General features: G+C 40.9%; 1 protein-coding gene across 1 annotated transcript in view; it reads left to right on the top strand.

The window, feature by feature from the left end:
• Window positions 1–21,146, top strand: part of CACNA1D (calcium voltage-gated channel subunit alpha1 D) — a 289,622-nt gene that overhangs the window by 177,399 nt on the left and 91,077 nt on the right. Inside the window, exons 10-18 of the mRNA XM_018555255.1 lie at window positions 3,440–3,527; window positions 5,617–5,643; window positions 5,768–5,928; window positions 6,353–6,578; window positions 7,496–7,703; window positions 9,929–10,049; window positions 11,638–11,752; window positions 15,684–15,753; window positions 17,967–18,015. Coding sequence (XP_018410757.1) covers window positions 3,440–3,527; window positions 5,617–5,643; window positions 5,768–5,928; window positions 6,353–6,578; window positions 7,496–7,703; window positions 9,929–10,049; window positions 11,638–11,752; window positions 15,684–15,753; window positions 17,967–18,015 — 1,065 coding nt within the window. The remainder of the gene's footprint in view (window positions 1–3,439; window positions 3,528–5,616; window positions 5,644–5,767; window positions 5,929–6,352; window positions 6,579–7,495; window positions 7,704–9,928; window positions 10,050–11,637; window positions 11,753–15,683; window positions 15,754–17,966; window positions 18,016–21,146) is intronic.

The raw sequence follows: 21,146 nt of genomic DNA, 5'->3' as shown, positions 1-21,146 counted from the left end.
TCTATTTATTGACATTTGTTTTATATAAGTAGGGTTTTATTTTTTGAACATAGTGGTCTTTCTGGTTTTAGGGTCCCCATACACGGTACAGTCTGATTGTACATACTCCTTTAGACCTCCAAAGAACTACATAGTATAAAGGACTGCCTGATTGGTTATAAATTGAAAGGACTATTAGGTAGACCCTCCTACAGTATTTCATAGCTTTAGTTAATCTAAAGGAGATTGAACAGCCGTATTGTACCTGTATAGCCAGCTTTATCCTAAAACCAAAACCTTCTGTAGCTACCTTCATACCAGTAGTGGAGACTAGTGACACCAACAGATGGCTGTTTTTTTCACATGTAACTTGCAATGAAATCGAGCCTATGGGTATTTGCGGAATTGTATGCATTAAAGCTGATACCCCCACTATGGCAGTTCATTGGGCATCCAACCGGATGTAAGGCTTACTTTAGACCTCATTTTATTATTGTAAAGTTTTACAACCTCTGGAAAGCTTTCTCCTCTTCAGTACCTCTGTAGTTCAGACATCAAGCTCTGTGGGTGATGCAGCAGGGCATATTTACAGGGTATAGTGAATATGTGTCACTGCTTTCAAGGAAGTAAATATGTGGGATTCTTCAAAAAGTACGTTTCCAAACTTTAAGGTTGTTCAAATTGATAGTAGGCTACAAATAATGTAAAATCAATGTGGAAATTGATATATGATTTTGTACTTCAAAATACACTTTAAGAGGTAAGCTTAAAGTGACATTAAACCCTCAGATTTTTTAACATAAAACAATACTGTAATGTGTGCCTTACTGTAATCCATGGTTGTTTCTCTTCCCTTTGCTGCTCTTCCTTTTAAATCTGTATCTGTTCTCATGCTGGGCAGAACTTCTGTTTTGCAGCAGACTGCCTTGTCTCTGGAATGGATACACGGTGTCTGTGTATACGTTTCTATAGGCTTGTAACCTGAGCCAGCGCTACAGGAAGAGGCCCTGAGCTGAAAAGGGAAGTTCTCCCCAAGCATGAGAAGACATGAGGATTTAAAAGGAAGAGCAGCAAAGAGAAGGGAAACAACCATGGATTACAGTAAGGCACACATTACAGTATTGGTTTATGTTAAAAAATCTGAGGGTTTAATGTCACTTTAAGGCAATTCAGTGACTGGAATAAAATGGATATTCTTTAACTAATTGCAACATACTAATTTCAGCATACATTGACCACTAAAGAAAAAAATATATATATTTTTTTAAATAAAGATGATCACATTTTGCTACCAAGGTAAGAAAGTACTCTGAACTAACCTAACATCCATGAGCCCCATCTACCTGTCTGTCTTTCGTGTGTATAAAATATGTAACCTGTCTCTCTATCTCTCTCTGACTCTCTCTCTCTGTCTCTCTCTATGTCTCTGTCTCTCTGTGTCTCTCCATGTCTCTTTCTCTGTCTCTTTCTCTGTCTCTTTCTCTGTCTCTCTCTCTGTCTCTCTCTCTCTGTCTCTCTCTATGTCTCTCTCTCTCTGTCTCTCTCTATGTCTCTGTCTCTCTGTGTCTCTCTCTCTATCTGTTTCTCTCCATGTCTCTTTTTCTGTCTATCTCTCTGTCTCTCTCTCTGTCTCTCTCTCTGTCTCTCTCTCTATCTCTCTCTCTCTCTCTCTCTCTCTCTCGGACTGTTGTTTTTCTTTTCAATTGGTCTATATACAGTTTCTAGTCTGTCTGGCTACCTTATTTGTACATCATCAATACTGATGTGAGCTTAGTTCTAAATAACTGCATCTATAACCCATTTCCTATTTACAGTTGTGTAACTTTCTGTGTTGATAAGGGCATGTAACGTTTGTGCAGTGCAAAGTATACATTTAAATTTCGCAATGGTGGTACAATATTATTCTATATATACCTGAACTGCAGTGTGTTTGCTGTGCTGTGTGATATGCTGTGCCCTTATGAGAAGATAGAATGCTGATTTTGCTAGGAGTAATCCTAAAGGCACTCTCTGCTGAGAGAAATATGCTGCTATTGCTGACCTAGTACTGGAAATGCCAGTTTCCATGACTGCCATGCTGATCTAACAACTTAAAGCCGAACTCTAGTTTTGTTGCTCTCCCCACATTGGCTGTCATTCATCCTGAAAGAGGACCGACCTTGGATTACACAGCGGTAAGTCTGCAGGGGACAGCTGTGGTGAGAGGGTGAGTATTGTGAGATCTGCTTATTTTTTGTTTTTATGCCAGCTGGGTAGTGAATACAAAACAAAACTAGCTGGAGTTCAGCTTTAAATGCTTTGTGAGTCACTGACAAAGAACAAGTATGCAGCGTGTGAAGTCACTGCAAAGCCTTGACTCTTGATATGTATGCTTGTTTTGGATCAGGAACGTAGGAATATTGAAGCCATTAGAGTAGTAAGACAGCCAGGCAACTAATATGTTCGGCTGGAGAGGTCTGCATTGATTCTACAAGTTTCCTATGTAGCGATGACAACTGAAGGAGCCACCGGTAATTTTGAATCCTCCTAGCTTTTTAGCAGTTACTTTCCCTGTTTTCAGCTCCAGCAACACAGTTATATAAAACTCAGGAGAGAGTGCCTAGGCTTGCAAGATACCCGGAAACACAGAAATAGAGGACAATATATTCTCCCGTAGCAACAGTATTTGCATCAGGTCCCATGAGAGCGACCAAAAATAGATTCTTGAAACAGAGAACATCCAGGAAATCTTATGACCCTGTAAGAGCAGTCACAGTCCTTTTAGCTCACCAACTTCTGTTCCTCAATGTCAACTTCCTGTTTTTACTATGTCCACATGGCAGCTTTTCTCAGCTACTCTGCGACTCTCTCCAGCAAGAAGATACTTCTCCAGCTCAGCCTTCATAAACGATTCACTCCAAACAAAAGTTAAGCCTCAGAGCCCACAGCACATTGCTACACTTATTGCAGAGATTTCCTTTAAGTTATGTTCATTGTAAAGATTTATAACTAATAACATTGTGCTGACCCCAACGGAGCTCTTTAGCATGACTTAGCGCTCATGTACATGGACATCAAGCTTCATGAGCATCTTCTAGCTTTGGAAAGCCATAAAGGTGGTCAGTGGATAGTAGAAAACCTGTGATCTGACAAAGATGGGCTAAAGCATTCATCCACTGGTTGTCTGTATGGTTAATAGATTCCATATATGTGAGAGTGAGACGTCTGCCATGGCTCAGTAGGTAGGCAGAGTTGAGAACTCCAGATATAAGATGCATGTGGGTGACTCCTCCTATCGGCATGTAAAAGAACGAGTTGTTTTTGCTGGAATAAGATCATAGGTTCAGCTTGATGAAGACAAAAAAAATTCTACAGCCACCTTGTAGGGTATTCCTGTTTGCATTGTCACAGAGCCAATTTGCAGCATGAGTAAATTATACATATTTTACCAAAATGTAAAGGGGTATTTTTTCTTGTACAGCGAGCATGCCAACCAGTGAGACGGAATCAGTAAATACTGAAAATGCTGTTGCAGAAGGAGAAGGCGGTGGGTGTTGCGGCAGTGTGTGGTGAGTTTGGAAAGTTTTTTTCCTTTACAATACCTGAAGGTCAAGACCTTTACATTGGGGTAGATACCCCTTACTATTTGATCTTGCAGGCAAAAGCCATTAAACAGATTTTCCAATGTGATCGCTATTGTTCCTCCAGTATAAAGCCAGGTGGACAGGTAGAGGAGCCTCTGCTGTATGATAAACATTTATTATGTGTATGCAGTATTCTGTAACATAGAGACTCAATCAAGCATCATCTAGTTCCTGTGATCTGACCAAGTCATCATCTGCATCCTTGTAATAATTTAGTCATTGTCTTATTGATCTTGGTAACCTGTTTACATCTAAGATGTACGTGTCAAATGTAAAATGGATTATTGCTTTAAATGAGATATACGGTGACTGTTTTTTTGGCAGGCTAAAGTACATTACTGATCTTTAAATAATCAGTTTTAAAAGGGCTTAACTGGGCTTTTTTGTTAGTGTGACAGCATGATATCACATTTCAAAGATCATTTCCTCCCAAACTTGATTCAGTTTTTGACAGATACTGAGGCTAGATTACACTTTACCATTTTTATATACTGCCTGGCCAAAAGAAGAAAGTCAAAATTTACATTTAAATTTTACAATTAAAACATTTATTTCCATCCAGAATTGCATTCATTTTTCCAGGTGGTGACTTTTTTTTGGCCAGGCAGCTTATCTTTCATTTTAAAATATCTTTACCTGAGCTGCTTGTTCAGCCTGCGTTCTGCCTATTGGACATGATATGACATATTACATTACAGACAACAGGATATTATAATTTAATTTAGGTTATGCAACATGTTAGACATTATGGGGCAGAAGTGCAGTCAGTAGAAACTGGTGGAACATTTCAGTGCCGGAGTTCCTAAGAAACCTAAGACAAAAGAGAGGAATTCAGCCCGCCAGAGGTCACCTATTACTGAGATATTGTTTTTGGGAAACGTGACTCTTTCATTATATGGTTTTCTGATTCATACATGAATCATCACTTTCATCCTTTGGTTTGAACTGGCTATGAGATTTATTCATATAGCCAGTCAGAAATAATCTCTAAAAGTGTATGTAAAGTAAACCCTAACAATTAATTCTCTTATTTTCTCCCTTTTGGGCCTTCAATATAACATTGAAAGCTTTTGATTATATTTTTGCAATAAGTGCCAACGAATCCCTTGATCCCCCCAGGTGATAACTTCCTGTGCTCTCTGCTAGTGCTGACTGTTATCTGTTACATAGTTTTCACTTAAGTACTGCAGAACCTGTCCGTTCTGTTATGTAGAAAGGAAAGTTGTTGTAGTCTTGTCCTATGGAGAAAACTCTGCTTCTGTATGGATACAGTATAATGAGTCAGCATTGTCACCCTAGTGCAGGTAATGCATTATATATCACCAGGCAAAAAAAGTGGAAAAAGAAAATAATGCAGCCACTATATCTAAGGACTTGTAAGTTGCATTATCCTTTCTTTAGTTTTGGATAGAGTGTGGAATAGTTCGAACCTCTGCAAATTTATTTTTTTGCTGTTTGTGTACTATTGGGGAAATTTAGCTTCACTTCCTGTGTAGGACCATGCATGGGAAAGGAGCCCCCCTAAATCAGGGCCAGTGTTCAGGAGACCAGCTGATTCTGCAGGAATTAAAACTTCTAAACATCAAGCATCAATTGTAAGTGATACCTTTTGACTTTAATATCACTTTAAGCCATCTGTACACTACCAAAATTATTGCTGAGTTCCATTTGGAAAGAACCTGTAAGTATTAGGGGTACGGGTACTCCTAGAATGAGATCCTAATAGGTTGGACTTGATTGACTAATGTCTTTATTCAACCTCAAATACTATGTAACTATGTAACCTCCTAGTTGGCTTTTTAGTGACTACACAGGAAGTGATAAGAAATCCCCTCAGATAGACACTGATAACATCCTCCCAGAGCTTCTAAACCTCTCTACTTTATCCAAAACCGTCTGAGGTTTTCTTTTAAATCTCACTGGGTCATATAGTGACGATGTCAGGTTAGATGTGAATTTGTCTAGCTGGAAAAACGTTACTGTATCTCATATTTATGTCTTGTTTTTATTTTAGTCAGTCACTATCCAAGTCTAAATTCAGGTATGTAAACATAAAATATATTACATGATAAAGATGTCTTCATCATAATTTACTTTCAGTGCTTACATTTTAATACATATTCCCAACTGTTATTTTACATAATTTTGTGATGATCTCTCTGTAGTCGGCGCTGGCGTCGATGGAACCGGTTCAACAGAAGAAGGTGCAGGGCCGCAGTGAAATCTGTTTCCTTTTACTGGCTGGTTATAATCTTAGTCTTTCTCAACACTCTGACCATCTCCTCTGAGCACTATAACCAACCGAATTGGCTCACACAGATACAAGGTATAATACTTCTACAGTATATGTCTAACTTATGAGTTGAATGTATGTAGAAGAATCAATCAATGTATGAACAGAAGATCAAAAGTATTAAATGTTACTAAAGAAAATATAGTTTATGTAAACCATAGAACAGTGTGTGATACCCGCCTAGTTTTTTGTCAGCATTATCCCCCCTTCCCGGGGCCAGAGGCATTGAAGTAGATGTAAACCCTATCCTGTATGATAGTGACCACAAAGGAGCACAGTTTGGAGGGCGGGACAGAGGGCTATCACACTATGTGATCTGGTAACAGCTATGTTACACATGTTTTGCACACTTGCACAGTCAGATAGTTGACATAGCAGAAATTGGGAATTAAATTGCATACATTAGAATTATAGTGATAGAATTTCAGGCTATTCTCACCAAATGTCTGTCTTCTAGATATAGCAAATAAGGTCCTACTTGCCTGCTTCACCTGTGAGATGTTGGTGAAGATGTACAGTCTTGGCCTTCAGGCATACTTTGTCTCTCTCTTCAACCGGTTTGACTGCTTCGTGGTGTGTGGAGGCATAACTGAAACCATCTTGGTGGAGCTGGAGATCATGTCCCCTCTTGGAATATCTGTCTTTCGATGTGTCCGACTTCTGAGAATTTTTAAAGTCACCAGGTAACCTGACAAGTATGACCAGCAAGTGCGTTCTGTTAAACTCACCTTATTTGACTTTATAAAGTGGTCCATGCCATTCCTCTTGTTATCCACTCTAACAGTAACTGTGTGTAGAGGCTGTTGTAAGCCCTTTCCCCTCTCATATCTCATACTACAGCTCCCTTCGATATGTAACAATCTACATTTTCAGAAGGCTGAGTACTTGCAGTATGTGATCTTCAGTCTGTCTGAATATCGTGACATCATCCTTGCTTTCTCAATTGGCTGGAATCATTTGTTTTGATTGGCTTGGGTCAGCTAAAATATCATTGGTGTCTTAGTTTAGAGAGACAGGAAGCACCTCCACTGGATTGGTACTGCCGGATCTGCTTAGTGACACCAGTGCTGGACCTATGCAGGTACCCCCACTGGATTGGTACTGCCGGATCTGCTTAGTGACATCAGTGCTGGAACTATGCAGGCACCTCCAGTAGACTGGCACTGCTGGATCTGCTTAGTGACATCAGTGCTGGAACTATGCAGGCACCTCCACTAGACTGGCACTGCTGGATCTGCTTAGTGACATCAGTGCTGGAACTATGCAGGCACCTCCAGTAGACTGGCACTGCTGGATCTGCTTAGTGACATCAGTGCTGGAACTATGCAGGCACCTGCAGGCATGTGATCATTCAACCTGACAGTGCCTGAACACAAACAGTGCAGTGCACCCTCTTACTGCCTGTACCAAATACTTGACTCCCTCCTTCTCTTGGTATGTCTCTATTACTATTATGACGGATATATCAATCAAGATGTTTAATTGGAGCCCCTTTAGTACTACCCGGGCCTCCCTCCAAATACAGCTGTCAAAGGAGAAATGCTAGATTTTCTTTATTTCTTTCTTTTGTTGGTTAATGTGTTTTCTGTTTCTTTTCCAGGCACTGGGCTTCACTCAGCAATCTTGTAGCATCATTATTAAACTCCATGAAATCCATTGCTTCTTTGTTACTCCTGCTGTTCCTCTTTATCATCATCTTTTCATTGCTGGGGATGCAACTCTTCGGTGGCAAATTTAACTTTGATGAGACACAGACGAAAAGAAGCACTTTTGATAACTTTCCTCAGTCTCTTCTGACCGTATTCCAGGTACCAGTCATAGTTTTATGAGTTCATACTATTATTATTGTGTTTTGAAATGATATTAATTGACCACAAATCATATTACTTTCTACTAATAAACCATTTATCCTGAACCATTGGAAACTTTAAAAAGCCACCTTTAAATCCTTTTAACCTCTATTAAAGGATCTTTACATGTATACATGTACTGTATACGTGCATGCAATCTGTCTTTGTATCAGCCTCCTGTGTGACCCTGTACCCCAGAAGTGAGGCTGAGAAATAGAGGGCATAGGGCAAACGGCTCGCCAAATATCTGATCTGTGCAGATACAGTATATTCCAAAAGGAATAATCTTAATTTTTGTTTTAGCAAGGCAATGTATTTTTTTGCCTTTAGTCTGTTTGTCTTTAAAGCTCAAAAGCCATTGGCTGCTATGGATGACACCTCATTACTTTGACTTTATAAATCAATCTCAATGGATTTTCTTGTCCGTATTGTTCTCTATATCTGTCCTTGGTATTTAGCAATTTTGTAGGAATACTGCTTTACTTTTGCTATAAATAGCTTTATGGGTTTTTTTTAAATTCCTATTACCATCTATTCCTAGAGACTGATGTTGTTTTATTCAAGATAACATCATAGCACACATATTAATACCACTAATTCAGTGCTAATGTTAAATATACACCGATGCACATTTACGTATTTTTAGAGCCATTTACTGACTCTGAAAGAGCAAACACGAAATAGCTTTCTTTTTATAGCCACATTACTATTCCTGGTCTTTTTTAGTCCCATAACTCTCGATTGTCTCACTCGTTATGTTATTCTACTGTTATGTGAGATGTCTATTTAGTGAAACAAAGCTTGAGTTTATTTAGCCTGTTCTCATATTTTCCTCCTCAACACAATGGTTTTGAATTCACATGGGTTGCACAAAGGATGAAAGATCATAGAGGTAATTAGCTATAAACACAAACAAAGCATCAATGCAGAGTAAGAATAGCTCTTGTCAACAGCCGTTGCCTTATGACCTTATGTTTACAAGAACCAGTATGGGATTACTACTCTGTAATGTACTATAGAGATAATATTCTTTGCAGGATGTATCAGTCCTCATAGGAGCCATATGGAAGGCATACCTGTCAAAAAGTAAGATAAACATTGCCTAAGGTAGTAGTACCCTGTAGGGGCAACAGGGGAACATTTGTGCCTCAGGTTTCTCACCTGCTTCTGTCTCTCTTGCAATAAGTAGACAGGCAGCGAATAAACCTGCAGTTGACCTAGACCTGGCATGAGCCAATTTACTCTAACAGGGGAAGAAATTGGTTCTTGAAAGCTTCCTCAAAAACGATATAGTTTCCCTTTAAAGCTAAATTCCAGGTAAACTACTAAATACAATGTTGAAAAACATGTAAAGGAGATATTTTACCTGCCTAAGGTTTCGTGTTTACATCCATCCAGGCTTAGTATTTACTCAGCTCTTCCAGACAGTGGAAACAGATAGTGACCTGACTTTTCTCTACTTCAGTTTTGCAATACGGTTAGGTCACCTCCATGCCCCCAGGCTATAAATGGATAGTGAAGAAGCAATGACATGCTGATAAGCACATCCCTCTACTCACTGTACTGTCTCCTCCTGTCAGCATAGTTCCTTTTAGCACAGGTGCATTGCAGAACACTGGATTGGCTCCAGGTATTGCCTTTCCCAGTCCAATTTCTGCTACATAGGGCATTGCATGAGGCTTGTATCTAGAAAAAAAATCAGGAATTTACACTAGTTGCATTTTAAATACATCCGTACAACGTTTTACTTCTTGGAGTTTAGGCTTAGGTGTACTAGGTAAGCCCATGGTTCCTGACAATCTGGGGTTCATTGAACAGCTAATCTGGAGATTGGGATACTTAATACACCTGTCAGGGCTTCTTTGCAAAGATGTATGAGCCAGGCCCACTGCCTTCTAACCAGTGATCATTCAGAAATAAGCTATTAACAGTCCTTATCCCCCTACTGTAGACTACTGGAAGTGTTGGGTACAAAGTATACTTTTGAAGGAGGATGCTTCTATACCATAATGTTACAAGAAGCTGCAATCTTTAGTTTTAATGGTTCCTGCCCAGCAATACATGAATTAAGTAATGCAATTTTTCACTTGTTTGGCTAGAGATGGTCTTCAACAAAATATTTGTTATTGAGGAATCTTTAGACATTGATCATATTATAATCAACTATGATTATGTTTTTTTAGATACTAACGGGAGAAGACTGGAATGCTGTTATGTATGATGGGATTATAGCCTATGGAGGGCCAGCATCTTCAGGAATGATTGTCTGTGTATACTTTATCATACTGTTTATCTGCGGTAATTGTATCCTTCCAAAATAACAACCACAGTGACTTTTTCTGAACTGTTTTTTCCAACTCTAGGCTGCACCATTAGTGTATGCTTCTCACAGGTGTAGGTAGATACTCATGTGTATTATAAGGTGTTTGTAAGGAGCAACTCACATTTGGGCTGTAGCAATTTGCCAACACATACATACTGTATACAAGTCCTTTGGCAGTGACGTCCTGTCTGTTTTCTGTTATGTTGGGAGTTGCTGATTCCAACAAAGCCTTCCATAATGGGTATTTTGCTTCTTGATGCTTTTAAATTAAAGTACTTTAAAGGAACTCTGTTGCTATTTTTTTTAAATGACTTTCCTGCAAAGGAAAGGGTTAATGCTGCTCCAAATGCCTGCACCCTGGTCTCTGCAATCTTCAAGCACTATACTAATTTCTAGTTCTATTAGTTTCTACACTAGTATCTGCACACTACCGGGCTGTGGGATGCCTGGTCCCTTGCTGTATGCCTTTGTTTCATCTGCTGGCCCTTATGTCACTATTGTGTCCTGTATTGATGTAGGGGCCAGCAGAAGTAACTACAAAGCGCATAGGGGGATCAGGAATCCAACGAGCCCGAAAGTATTACCGGAGATCTTCAGCCTTATGTTGCAAGCATAGGAACTGGTGTTTCTAACTCCTGACTGGATTACCAGTTTATACATCTGTACCATGTTGCAGATCTCACAGATATTTAGCTCATCAAAACTGATTGAGGCCCAACTTCACAGATTACACAAAAACTACCCTTGCAGTGCCCACTCCCCTTCCCTGCACTCCCTGGGTTAAATACTCATTAACTCTAGGGGAGTAGAGTAAAAGGCTGTATTACTTACCTTACTCCTCTGTCTGGAAGGCTTTGGCACTCTACTCCTTCAAGTCCCTCACCATCCTCACGTACAATGCAGGACTATTGGCTTTTGTTTACGGTATCAGAGTGTTATCAATCAATTAGTTCAGAAAGTTTGGAGTTTAATGTCACAAACAGTCTGCGTTCAGGTATCACTTGAAGGAGAACTATGAGGTGAGTGATGATTTTCACTCATCCTCATAGTTCTAGCCGACCTGTGACAATAAAACTATCACAGGTTGGCTCAGTAGATCGGGAAGTGAGCGAGCACATACCGGCGCTCGCTCACTTCTCGATCCTGTCACTGCAGAGAGCCGTGACAGGGGACGGACTGGATTCCCCCCTCCCCTGTCAGATCCTCCAGCGCTGACTGGCGGAATGGGCAGGAGAGGGGGCGGGTACAGCTGGCTCTGCCTCTAGATACTCACGCAGCTGAGCGGATCCAGACATAATTGTCGGTATCCGTTTCAGCTGCGGCGTCTCAGTATACCACGAGCTGTAGCTCGCGGTATACTGAGCTTTGGCTGACGGGAGGACGCTAGTTTGTATCCTCCCGTTACCCTTAGGAGAACTATGGGGAAAAGCCCTAACCCCATAGTTCTCCTTTAGACTCTAAACGTTTAGGATAATGTTTGCAAATGGTGGTTTTGCTTTGTTTATTGAAGCCCTTGGACAAATAGACTAAAGATTGAAAGGGTTACTTCCTTGAACCTTTGAAAAACAGATATTCTACTAAATGTCTTCTTGGCCATTGCTGTGGATAACTTGGCAGATGCAGAAAGCCTAAACACTGCTCAGAAGGAGGCAGCCGAGGAAAAGGAGAAGAAAAAAAGTGCAAGGTACCGTGTGTTATATTACAATACAGCAAATAGTAATTCTTCTCAAACAGAAAAGAGTTTGTCCTTCAGTTTCTGTAATTCCTGTAAACAGCCTTATTATTTCACAAATATCTTTTATTTTCCCACTTAAATAGCCTTGAGTAGTATGTGGCTTTTTCACTTATGATGACTCCCAGTCTAGTTTGTGGCATAAGCTTTTTTAAAACCTCAAGCATATATAACATTAAACATGTTCATTTTCTTTTGCTGTCTCCAGGAGCCTGTACATGGCTCACAACCAGCTCTAATTCTCTTCTTTTTCTGAATAAAGTTCTGCAGGCATGACTACATCTTGAGTTAAACCATAGAGAATCCCCATGATTCTTCTAGATGTTGATGCTCTCTAGGTTAGCTCATGAATCAATGAGAGGGAATCAACAGAGGTGCTTTATTCTTTGTTATTTTTAGAGCATTTACTTTTGTTCCTGCTTTCAGACACTTTACAAAGACAATTACTGTACAGAAATCAGGATTTTTTGCATGCTGAATTGTAAATATGAGAAGCAAAATAACGGCTAAAATTTATAGCTGAAATTTTCTTTGATCACAAAGGTTTTATGATAGAAAAGCTATTGTCATTATTTAAAGAAGAAATCAGTTATTTGGTTTTCTTTCAACAGCTTTAAGGGAGCTGTGGGGGGACTGTGTTGAAGGAAACAAAGATGGCTGGAGACCTATGTCTTGGGTGACCGTACCTTTATTACTCAAATGAAATCAGTATACAGTGATACCTCGGTTCATGAACTTAATGCGTTCCACGAATAAATTGGTCTTGAACCCGAATCAAACTGTGATCAGACCGCGATCTCGACTAGAGGAAGCCACGACCATGTGTCAGAGCAGGGAAGATGGCTGCGGTTGTGTTCGTCACCCGATGCGGAGTTCGCGAACAGGAAGCAAAATTTTGCCAAACTTTCCACCAAATTACCAAAAAACAATTACCAAATTGTTAGCGAACAGAAGCGTTCGTGAACCGAGGTACCACTGTATACCAATATTTTATTGAACTGAAGCTCTAGTCAAAAAAATGTCAGTTTTTATTTTTTTTAACAGCTGTGAAGGGATAGATCCCTTGCTGTATTTGTTGTCAGTACAATACATTCTGATTACCGATCCCCTCCTGATCAGAATGTGTGAAAGGGGCCTTAAACTGTCATCCAATAACAATAGACACATTAAAGTGCCATTCCTTCTAAAACTCATATTTCAGTTTTTGGTAGAGGTTGGGAAGTTCATCTTCTGGACAGTTTCTTTTATATATCTCAGGTCTGTGGTGAGATCTCCGTGCTGAGTTCCCATGTCTGCACACCTACTATGTTAATTATTAGGGGTTCCCGCTCTACCTTCAGAATTATTTGTTTATTTTAGGTTGCAGATACTGAAGCACAGGTGCAGGAACATATAAAGCTGGATGGGTAAATACAAAACTCTCAGGTGAAAGGAACAGAGTTGGTAGCTATGGCAGAGAAATCTCACTGTTGGAGTATCCAAGGCATACAAGAAGCCAGGGTTTGACTCAGCCCAACAGATTCCACCTATAATAAATAACAATAAAGATAATTTTCAGGTGGCTTGATCTTTTAATTTTGTATAAAGGGAAGCAGCTGTTCACTACTTGCAATGTTCTTTGAAAGTATACAGTTTCATGCGTTTTGCCTTTGAACCCACCCTAATTTGTTCCATTGAGATAATTTGTTTAAATCATGGCTGAGTAGCATATGAAAATGAGACCCCTGTAGAGACTAAACTGTGCAGCTCTCATTGCATATACATCATATTTTATATCAGCTTGTAATCAGAAGGCGTAGCGACCAGGCAACAGATCCCAAAGAAAGTAAGCTTTGTTCTTACACACAGCTGTCCCCCTCTGCTGTGACCTTATACTGACTGTGTTATCTCCCTGAGCCTCGGGTAATCTCTTCAGAGACTCTCTGGGGCTCTACGCTGCCGAACTTGATAGGAATTACACAGCTTAGAAGCAGCATGTAAATGATCTGCTCTGATTTTTCTTTACCCCTGATCCGCAGGTGGGAATAATGGTATTAACCGACTTCCCGCCTCAGGTTTGCCATATCGCAGAGCTGTAAATGGTACCTGTGTTTTGTAGGGGTTATTCAGCTGAAGTGCCACTGAGAAGGGAAAATGATACCTCCTATGACTTGTATAGATGATTATTGTAATTATCATTAATTTACTAAGTGCCAAACTATTCAGCAGTGACATTTCCAGCACCCACTATTTATATCAGCTGAAACTGGAGCTGCAGAACTCTTGTTATATTAATATTCTTTATAGCTAACATGAAAAAGCACAGAGAACGATCACCCTAACAGTAATGAACAGAAGCAAACAAGGTGTAAAACCAGGACTTAGTTTACCATTAGGCACAGAAGGCCTGTGCCTATAGGCGGCAGAAACAAACAGGCGGCTTTTCCCACTATCAATACATATTAGCTGATTAACACATTGTCACAAACTCTAAGGCTCTAAGGATTTGGGTCAGTAAAAAAAAGAAGTTGTTCTGTGTTTAAGAGATGAGTATTGCTTTGGGTGCCAAATATTGCATGTCTGCATGCTTTAATGATAGTCATTCAATCCTGTATGAATTGGTCCAAAAATACAGTTTAGTTGATATGGGGATACAATTTATGCTAAAGACCAGAAGGCACTCGTTCTACACAGCTTTAGAACGAGCTTGATGATGGCTGATGGTCACTATGAACAACAACAAAAACTAATCCAAACTGAAATAATGCATGCCATCATCCTTGTTATATTGACTAAATAGATCAGTTGTACTTACAATAAAAAGGTCACAGCCACTGCTACTGTAGAAACCCTGAACATTTCCACCAGAAGAGAAGCAGAACATTCAATAAAATTAAAATGTCAAAGATGGTGTAGACCAAGAATCAGCACTGCAGATCAAAGTTGCCTGGAGACACCAGTCACAGACAGTAAATGCAAGAAGTCCATCACACTCCATACAGCATTAAGGTAAGATATCACTAGTGTACTATGTTCATATGAGAAGGAAGAACACTTTATTGTACCCAACAGGAAGCAGCTATCCAATATATCACCAGCACACCATATTCAAATGAGAAGACAGGGCACTTTATTGTCACCAGCAGTAAGCCCCAAACCAAGATTTCATCAGCACACTATGTTTAGATGAAAAGATGGGACACTTTATTGTCCCCAACAGGGAGCAGCAATCCAATATATCACCAGCACACCATGTTGAGATGAGAAGACAGGACACTTTATTGTCACCAACAGGAAGCAGCAATCCAACATATCACCAGCACACCATATTTAGATGAGAAGATGGGACACAATATTGTCCCCAACATGAAGCAGCAATCCAATATATAACCTGCACCCCGTGTTCAGATGAGAAGATGGGACACTTTATTGTCACCAACAGGAAGCAGCAATCCAATATATCACCAGTACACCATGTTCAGATGAGAAGACAGGACCCTTTATTGTCACTGGCAGGGAGCCCCAATCCAAGATATCACCAACTCAACATGTTCAGATGAGAAGACGGGACCCTTTATTGTCACCGGCAGGAATTTTACTGTCACTTTTGTTTTCCAATTTCCAATCACTTTGTTTCAGTGAAGGTGGTCACCAGGACAAATAAAATAACACAGAGCAATAAACACCTAATAGGGGTTCCTGCCCATCTACACTCTATCGAAAACTAAACATTTGTTTAATGTATATACTGGTCGGTATGAGTAGAGCTACTGAAGGACATACATATAGATCTCCCCATACAACTTTACCTGATTTCTTTACTTGTAAACATTAATACTGCAGTGTTATTTTATCTTTTTGTGTGCTCTAGAGGAAAAAAAATAAACATGGATTACATTTTTAGGAAAGAAAGTCTGGAGAACAAAGAAATAAAAAAGGCAGATAATGACCGGAAAAAGGCAAATGATGCAAAGGTAACACTGTTTATGAATAACATGAGTTTTGAAGTGTATTAAAGAGACGTTGAAGAGGGACCACTCAACCTGTACAGTGCCATTCAAAGGCAGTTGCCAGGATACTTACCAAGTGCTTACATTTTTATCAGTGGGAGTTGGAATACCCTCATCATGTAATTGAGATCTAGAAGACCCTTGTGCATAATTTAACCACATTAGTCTCTGAGGCCTTTCCTCCCTATATCCACCTTCATCAGAGGAGGAGGTGAAGGTATATTGTTCCTATGACAACTTTCTATTAGGGATTTCCTCTCACTATGGGTGGAATTCCTCCCTCTTTTTCTTGTGTCTCTGGGAATGGAAGTGAAGGGAAATCATCCTAATGGGACTCAAACACCAGAAAAGAAACCTCACTTTTCCTAAAAAATTAAGATTTGACTTAAAGTGACATTAAAGGCAAATTTTTTTCCCCCTTTAATGATGTCTTTTAATCCGATCATCTTCTTTCCTGTAGTTTTCAGCCTTCTCTCCAGCGCTGCGGCGAATCTCCGATCCGGCGCTAACTTCTCTGAGCTTGCTGGGACGTATTCTCCAATGGTGTCTGCATGCGGGTGCACGCGTCCATAGACTTACCTTGTGTCTTTCCTCGCGTCCCGGCCGAAAATGTGAACTGTGCATGCGCCCGCTCCAAGATGCTTTGCGGCCGCCCGTGCAGTTTCACATTTTTGGACGAGAGCGCGCAGGGAAGACGCAGGTAAGTTTAAACCGCTGTTAAAGCGTTTTTGGTGTTTTTTTTCAACTTTTAGCATATATCTACTGCTTGCTAGCAGTAGATATATGCAAAAAAAGCTGTGGGTTTAGAAACCCTTTAAGATATACTTTAGGATCGGTCTGCTAAACATAAGAAGCCTAGAGCACCTTTCTGATAATGCTGGCCATACATGGCTCAAATCTTTGCTGAAAGTGAAGCCATGGGCTGTCACCACCCAGCTGAAATAAATTTGGTTTCACAATCAAAGAAGCTGGTTGGAAATTGTCAGCTGAATTGCATCCAATCCAGTGCAATCACTGTTGATTTAGACAGCCCTCAATGCTGGCTTTATACAATAGCCAGCAGTGGAGATTCCTCCATTCATGCTGTTTAGTGTGGATGGGTGAGCCTGGGGGGCTGAATTAAAGAAATCTAGCAGTGAAATTTGTAGTCTTCAAAATAATAGCTAAGTAAATAATAAAATAGTAAAATAACTAAAATACTAAAAAATAACCAAAAATAAATAGTAAAATAATAACTAATAACGGAGTAAAACACGATATATTCCCTTTAGGCCTCATTCACACTGCTTTAACTCGGGCTGTACTCATCCATGTGTTGTGCACGCCCGTATCGGGCCGTTCCCAGGAGTGACAGTTGCTGTGTAACAGCCTGTTCTTCCCTATGGGAGGATGCGTTCGTACACACACCTGAACTGCACATCCGTGCAGATGGATCCTCTCTGCGTCCAAGCACGAACACCCTGACCCGCACGAGTGTGCAGTTCGGGTGAGCGCATGATAGCGCACGGCCGTGTCCTTCCATAGGGAAGAACAGGCTGCTGCGTGCACACGCAGCTCCTGTGCCTCCCGGGAATGGCCCGACGCGGGCGAGCACGCCGCACGGACATGTACGGCCCGAGTTAACGCAATGTGAATGAGGCCTTAAGGACTTTTCTTTCACAAAGGTTTTATTTGGTTTTTGCCTAAAGGACTTTTCAACCATTATAACATAACAAAATATGATTTTTTTATATTTCGGTACAGGTGCCCTTTAAAGTAGATCTTAAGTCTGCTGTGGGGAGTGGGCTCTTGCCATAATATGCAAGTATGCACAACACATTGCACATTATGGCACACTTACTTACCAGGCCATCAGTCACCGTTCCATCCCTTGCCGCCGCTGTCTTCTACACTGCTTTTTGCTATTTCCCTTTCACTATGAGGTGGCCATTGATAATGTGACATCTTTCTCAATACCTGGTTCTGTTCCCTGCATCTTGCAGATGATGAGGGATGAGTTGGGAGTATACATCCCAGGGCACATGCTAAACATAAACCGAGGGATGAAGTTGACTATACATATAGGTAGCTGTTATATGCAAAGTTGGGAGGGTTAGTTACCTGTGGACCTGGAATAACATACTGTACGAGTCAGGAGGTAAATGGGTAAATCGTTTTTGTTTATTTCTCCTTTTTAGGTTGATGTTGATGAAGAAAACGAAGACGAAAATCAACATACAGAGCCAGGTATTACAATTTCTGTTTTACATAGTTAGTCAGGTTCAATAAAGACTCATTCCTATAGAGTTCAACCAATAGAAAGATAAATAAATACGTTGAAAACCTACACATATAGAATGCTAAACTTAAGCTGGGTATGCATGTCTCTATTTTTTTCGTTCAACCTACGGGCTTACAATCGTTAATGGATGAATCCCCTGCTGTCTGCAGTGTATTGGCAGCTGTCAGAAGACCTGTATGGCGCTAGCAGCTGATTGGCAGATAATTTTCCAACCGGCTCCTTCAGTCAGCTGATTGAGGGATGCCATGTGAAAGGGTTCCGACAGCGACACCCACCGTGAAAAGTCGGCCGATATTCGTCCCGTGTATACCTGGCTTTACAGTTGGTCCAGAGCAGGGATGGCCAAACTCCGGCTCCCAGCTGTGGTGAAGCTACAAATCTCATGAAGCATCTCTCTCCGGGAGTCATGTATGTGGCTGTGAGAATCTTGCAAAGCCTCATGGGATTCGTAGTTCCACCACAGCTGGAGGGTCGCAGTTTGGCCATCCCTGGTCCAGAGCAAGGAAATAAAAATCCTCATAAAGCATGATCCAATTTCCTCCAACACGAAAAAAAAAAGACATTCCTTCCTGATCCTCTAAGGTAATTGGATATTCCCAGGATCAGCAATCTATGGTGGTATTACTTATAAATATTAATATCCGGTTATATTCTGTGCATTCAGAAACACATCCAGCTTTCCACAAAAAAAGAGAAGGAAATTAACTGAGCTGAGCTTTCCTGAGGAAGTCAACATTTTCACAGCTCTTACTGTAAGGAAACATTTCTGTATGCAGAGGACAAACCTGTTTTTCTTGCATTGCAAAAAGTGCCTCTTTTTTTTTGCATATCCCTTGAGCGCCTCTTCTCAAAGGAGAATGCAATTTTTCTGTCATTGATCCATGTATGCATACAGGGAACAACGCCTACCTGCTTATTTATTCAGGTTTCTATTCAGACATTGATGCAGTATACCAGTCCACATCACACCCTGTTGTCAGTGTCTGGCAACGTCTGAGTACCCCTGCTTGCAATGTAAGACTGGTGTTCTCAGACACGCCCCCATTGCAGACTGACCCTTAGCCCTCATTCACACGACTAACAGACAGCCGTACAGATCCGTGCTGCGTGCACGACCGTATCGGGCCGCTCCAGGGAAGGACAGGTGCTGCGTGTGATTTGTACGCAGTAGCCTGTTCTTCTCTATGGGAGTACATGGCCGTACGCCGCCGAACGCTCACCCGAACTGCACGGATCCATCCTGTCTGCGTACAAGTACGGGCACCTCTGTGCCCGTGCAGTTCTGTTGAGCGTACGGCAGCATACTCCCATAGAGAAGAACAGGGTGCAGGCCCGATATAGCCATGCACGCTGCACAGATCTGTACTCGTGTGAATGAGGCCTACTGAGGCCCCATTCACACCAGGGCGACAGCGTTTCAGCACGTTTTACAGATGTTTTCTGTCCATATGTAGTAACTTTTAAGCCACGTTTCAGCTCATTTTCAGTTGTCCAATGAAAAGCGGTCTCAGATGCAAAAACGCACTAAAAAAGTGCAGAAACACACAAGAAGCTCAGGCGCAATTCAGAACGTTTGCCTGGCCCCGTAGGAATACGTGAGATTTTAATTTGCATGCGTTTCAGTGCGGGGAAAAAAGGCGTGATGAAACGCCCTGGGGTGAACGGGGCTTTACATACAGAAAACCTGGTGAGATTCGGACCTCTCCTAGGAGTCTGAGTGTGAATAGTGATACAGGAAGCAGAGAGGTAGAGGAAGTTACAGGAGTATCAGCAATGAAACTTTCAGTGACTCTGAGGGGTGTTTTCTGGATTCTTTGTACAGTAGATTTTGCAGAATTTAGATTAACCCCTTCACCACTAGAGGTCATTAAAGCCTAGATGCCCAAACCACATTTAGCTGCTCCGGAATGCATTCATGAACTTGACAATCAATCTATCACTAAACATTTCCCTAGCTACGTCATTAATTAGGACATGTAAAAATTGTATAGGTACACACTTTTCATAAATACCCTGCTAATTATTTTATTATAAGCTGACCAATGGAGACATTGGGGTCTATTCACAAAGCTGCCGAGGGCAGCCGAGTGAATGACCGTGCTTTTAGGGCCGAAGCTAGCCGAAGGATCGGCCGAAGCTACGGCCAGATCCTTCGGCAGCTTTGTGAATAGACCCCATTGTGACAAAAATGTTTGTTTATTTTACATGTCATATTTTTATCCATTTTTAAAACTTGTTGAATGTATGTATTTTTAACACACTGTAATGCATCCCTTTCTATGTGCACAGTGAGGACACACAGAGGGAAACGTACCAAAATTGCAGCAGAGGAAATCTGAAACAGTTGCCCATGGCAACCAGTCAGCTTCTAACTTTTTTTTTCAAAGCTTAATTGAGCAAACTGGTTGCCATTGACAACTGCTCCATATTCTGTCTGCTCTAGTTTTGAACATTTTCCCCCACAGGAAGTTAGAAGTGCTGTATGATCTGCAAGCTAAACCAAACAAACGTCCAGTGATCATCATAGTTGCCTTTCACCCCATTTCACATTGATTGATTGATTGATTGATGATTGCAGATGCCAACTGGTTAAGTTAAAGTGAGAAAAATGTCTGGCTTGTGGAGACATTTTTACCTTGCCAAACGTAAAAAGATACCTTATCGCACTCCTTACCAGAGTGACCGTGGATGGCACCGCCACTCAGTAAAGATAGATAGATGTCACCAGCACACCAACAATATCAAAGTCCAATAAGGTAATTTATTGGAACGTCATGTCACCAACACTAGCGCTTTCGGGACCACACAGGGTCCCCTTCCTCAGGCTCAGCAATGACGATCCAATAAATGACCTTTTTGGACTTTGATATTGTTGTTGTGCTGGTGACATCTATCTATTTTTACCTTGCCAGCGCAGAGGAAAGTGACAGTGTCTCTACAAACTCCAGAGAAACAAAAGTAAGAGGCGCCGGGATTTAGTGCAAACTGTTTAAATGCAAGGAAGTTTGCAAGTTCACTGGCTATGGTATGATAACAAACAGACCTCCCTTGTTGGGTTCACGGAAGCAACTTAATG

Source organism: Nanorana parkeri, unplaced genomic scaffold (assembly GCF_000935625.1).
Source record: "Nanorana parkeri isolate BGI_ZX_2015 unplaced genomic scaffold, ASM93562v1 scaffold189, whole genome shotgun sequence".
NCBI classification, from domain to species: Eukaryota; Metazoa; Chordata; class Amphibia; order Anura; family Dicroglossidae; genus Nanorana; species Nanorana parkeri.
This window is presented reverse-complemented; position numbering and strand designations above follow the sequence as displayed.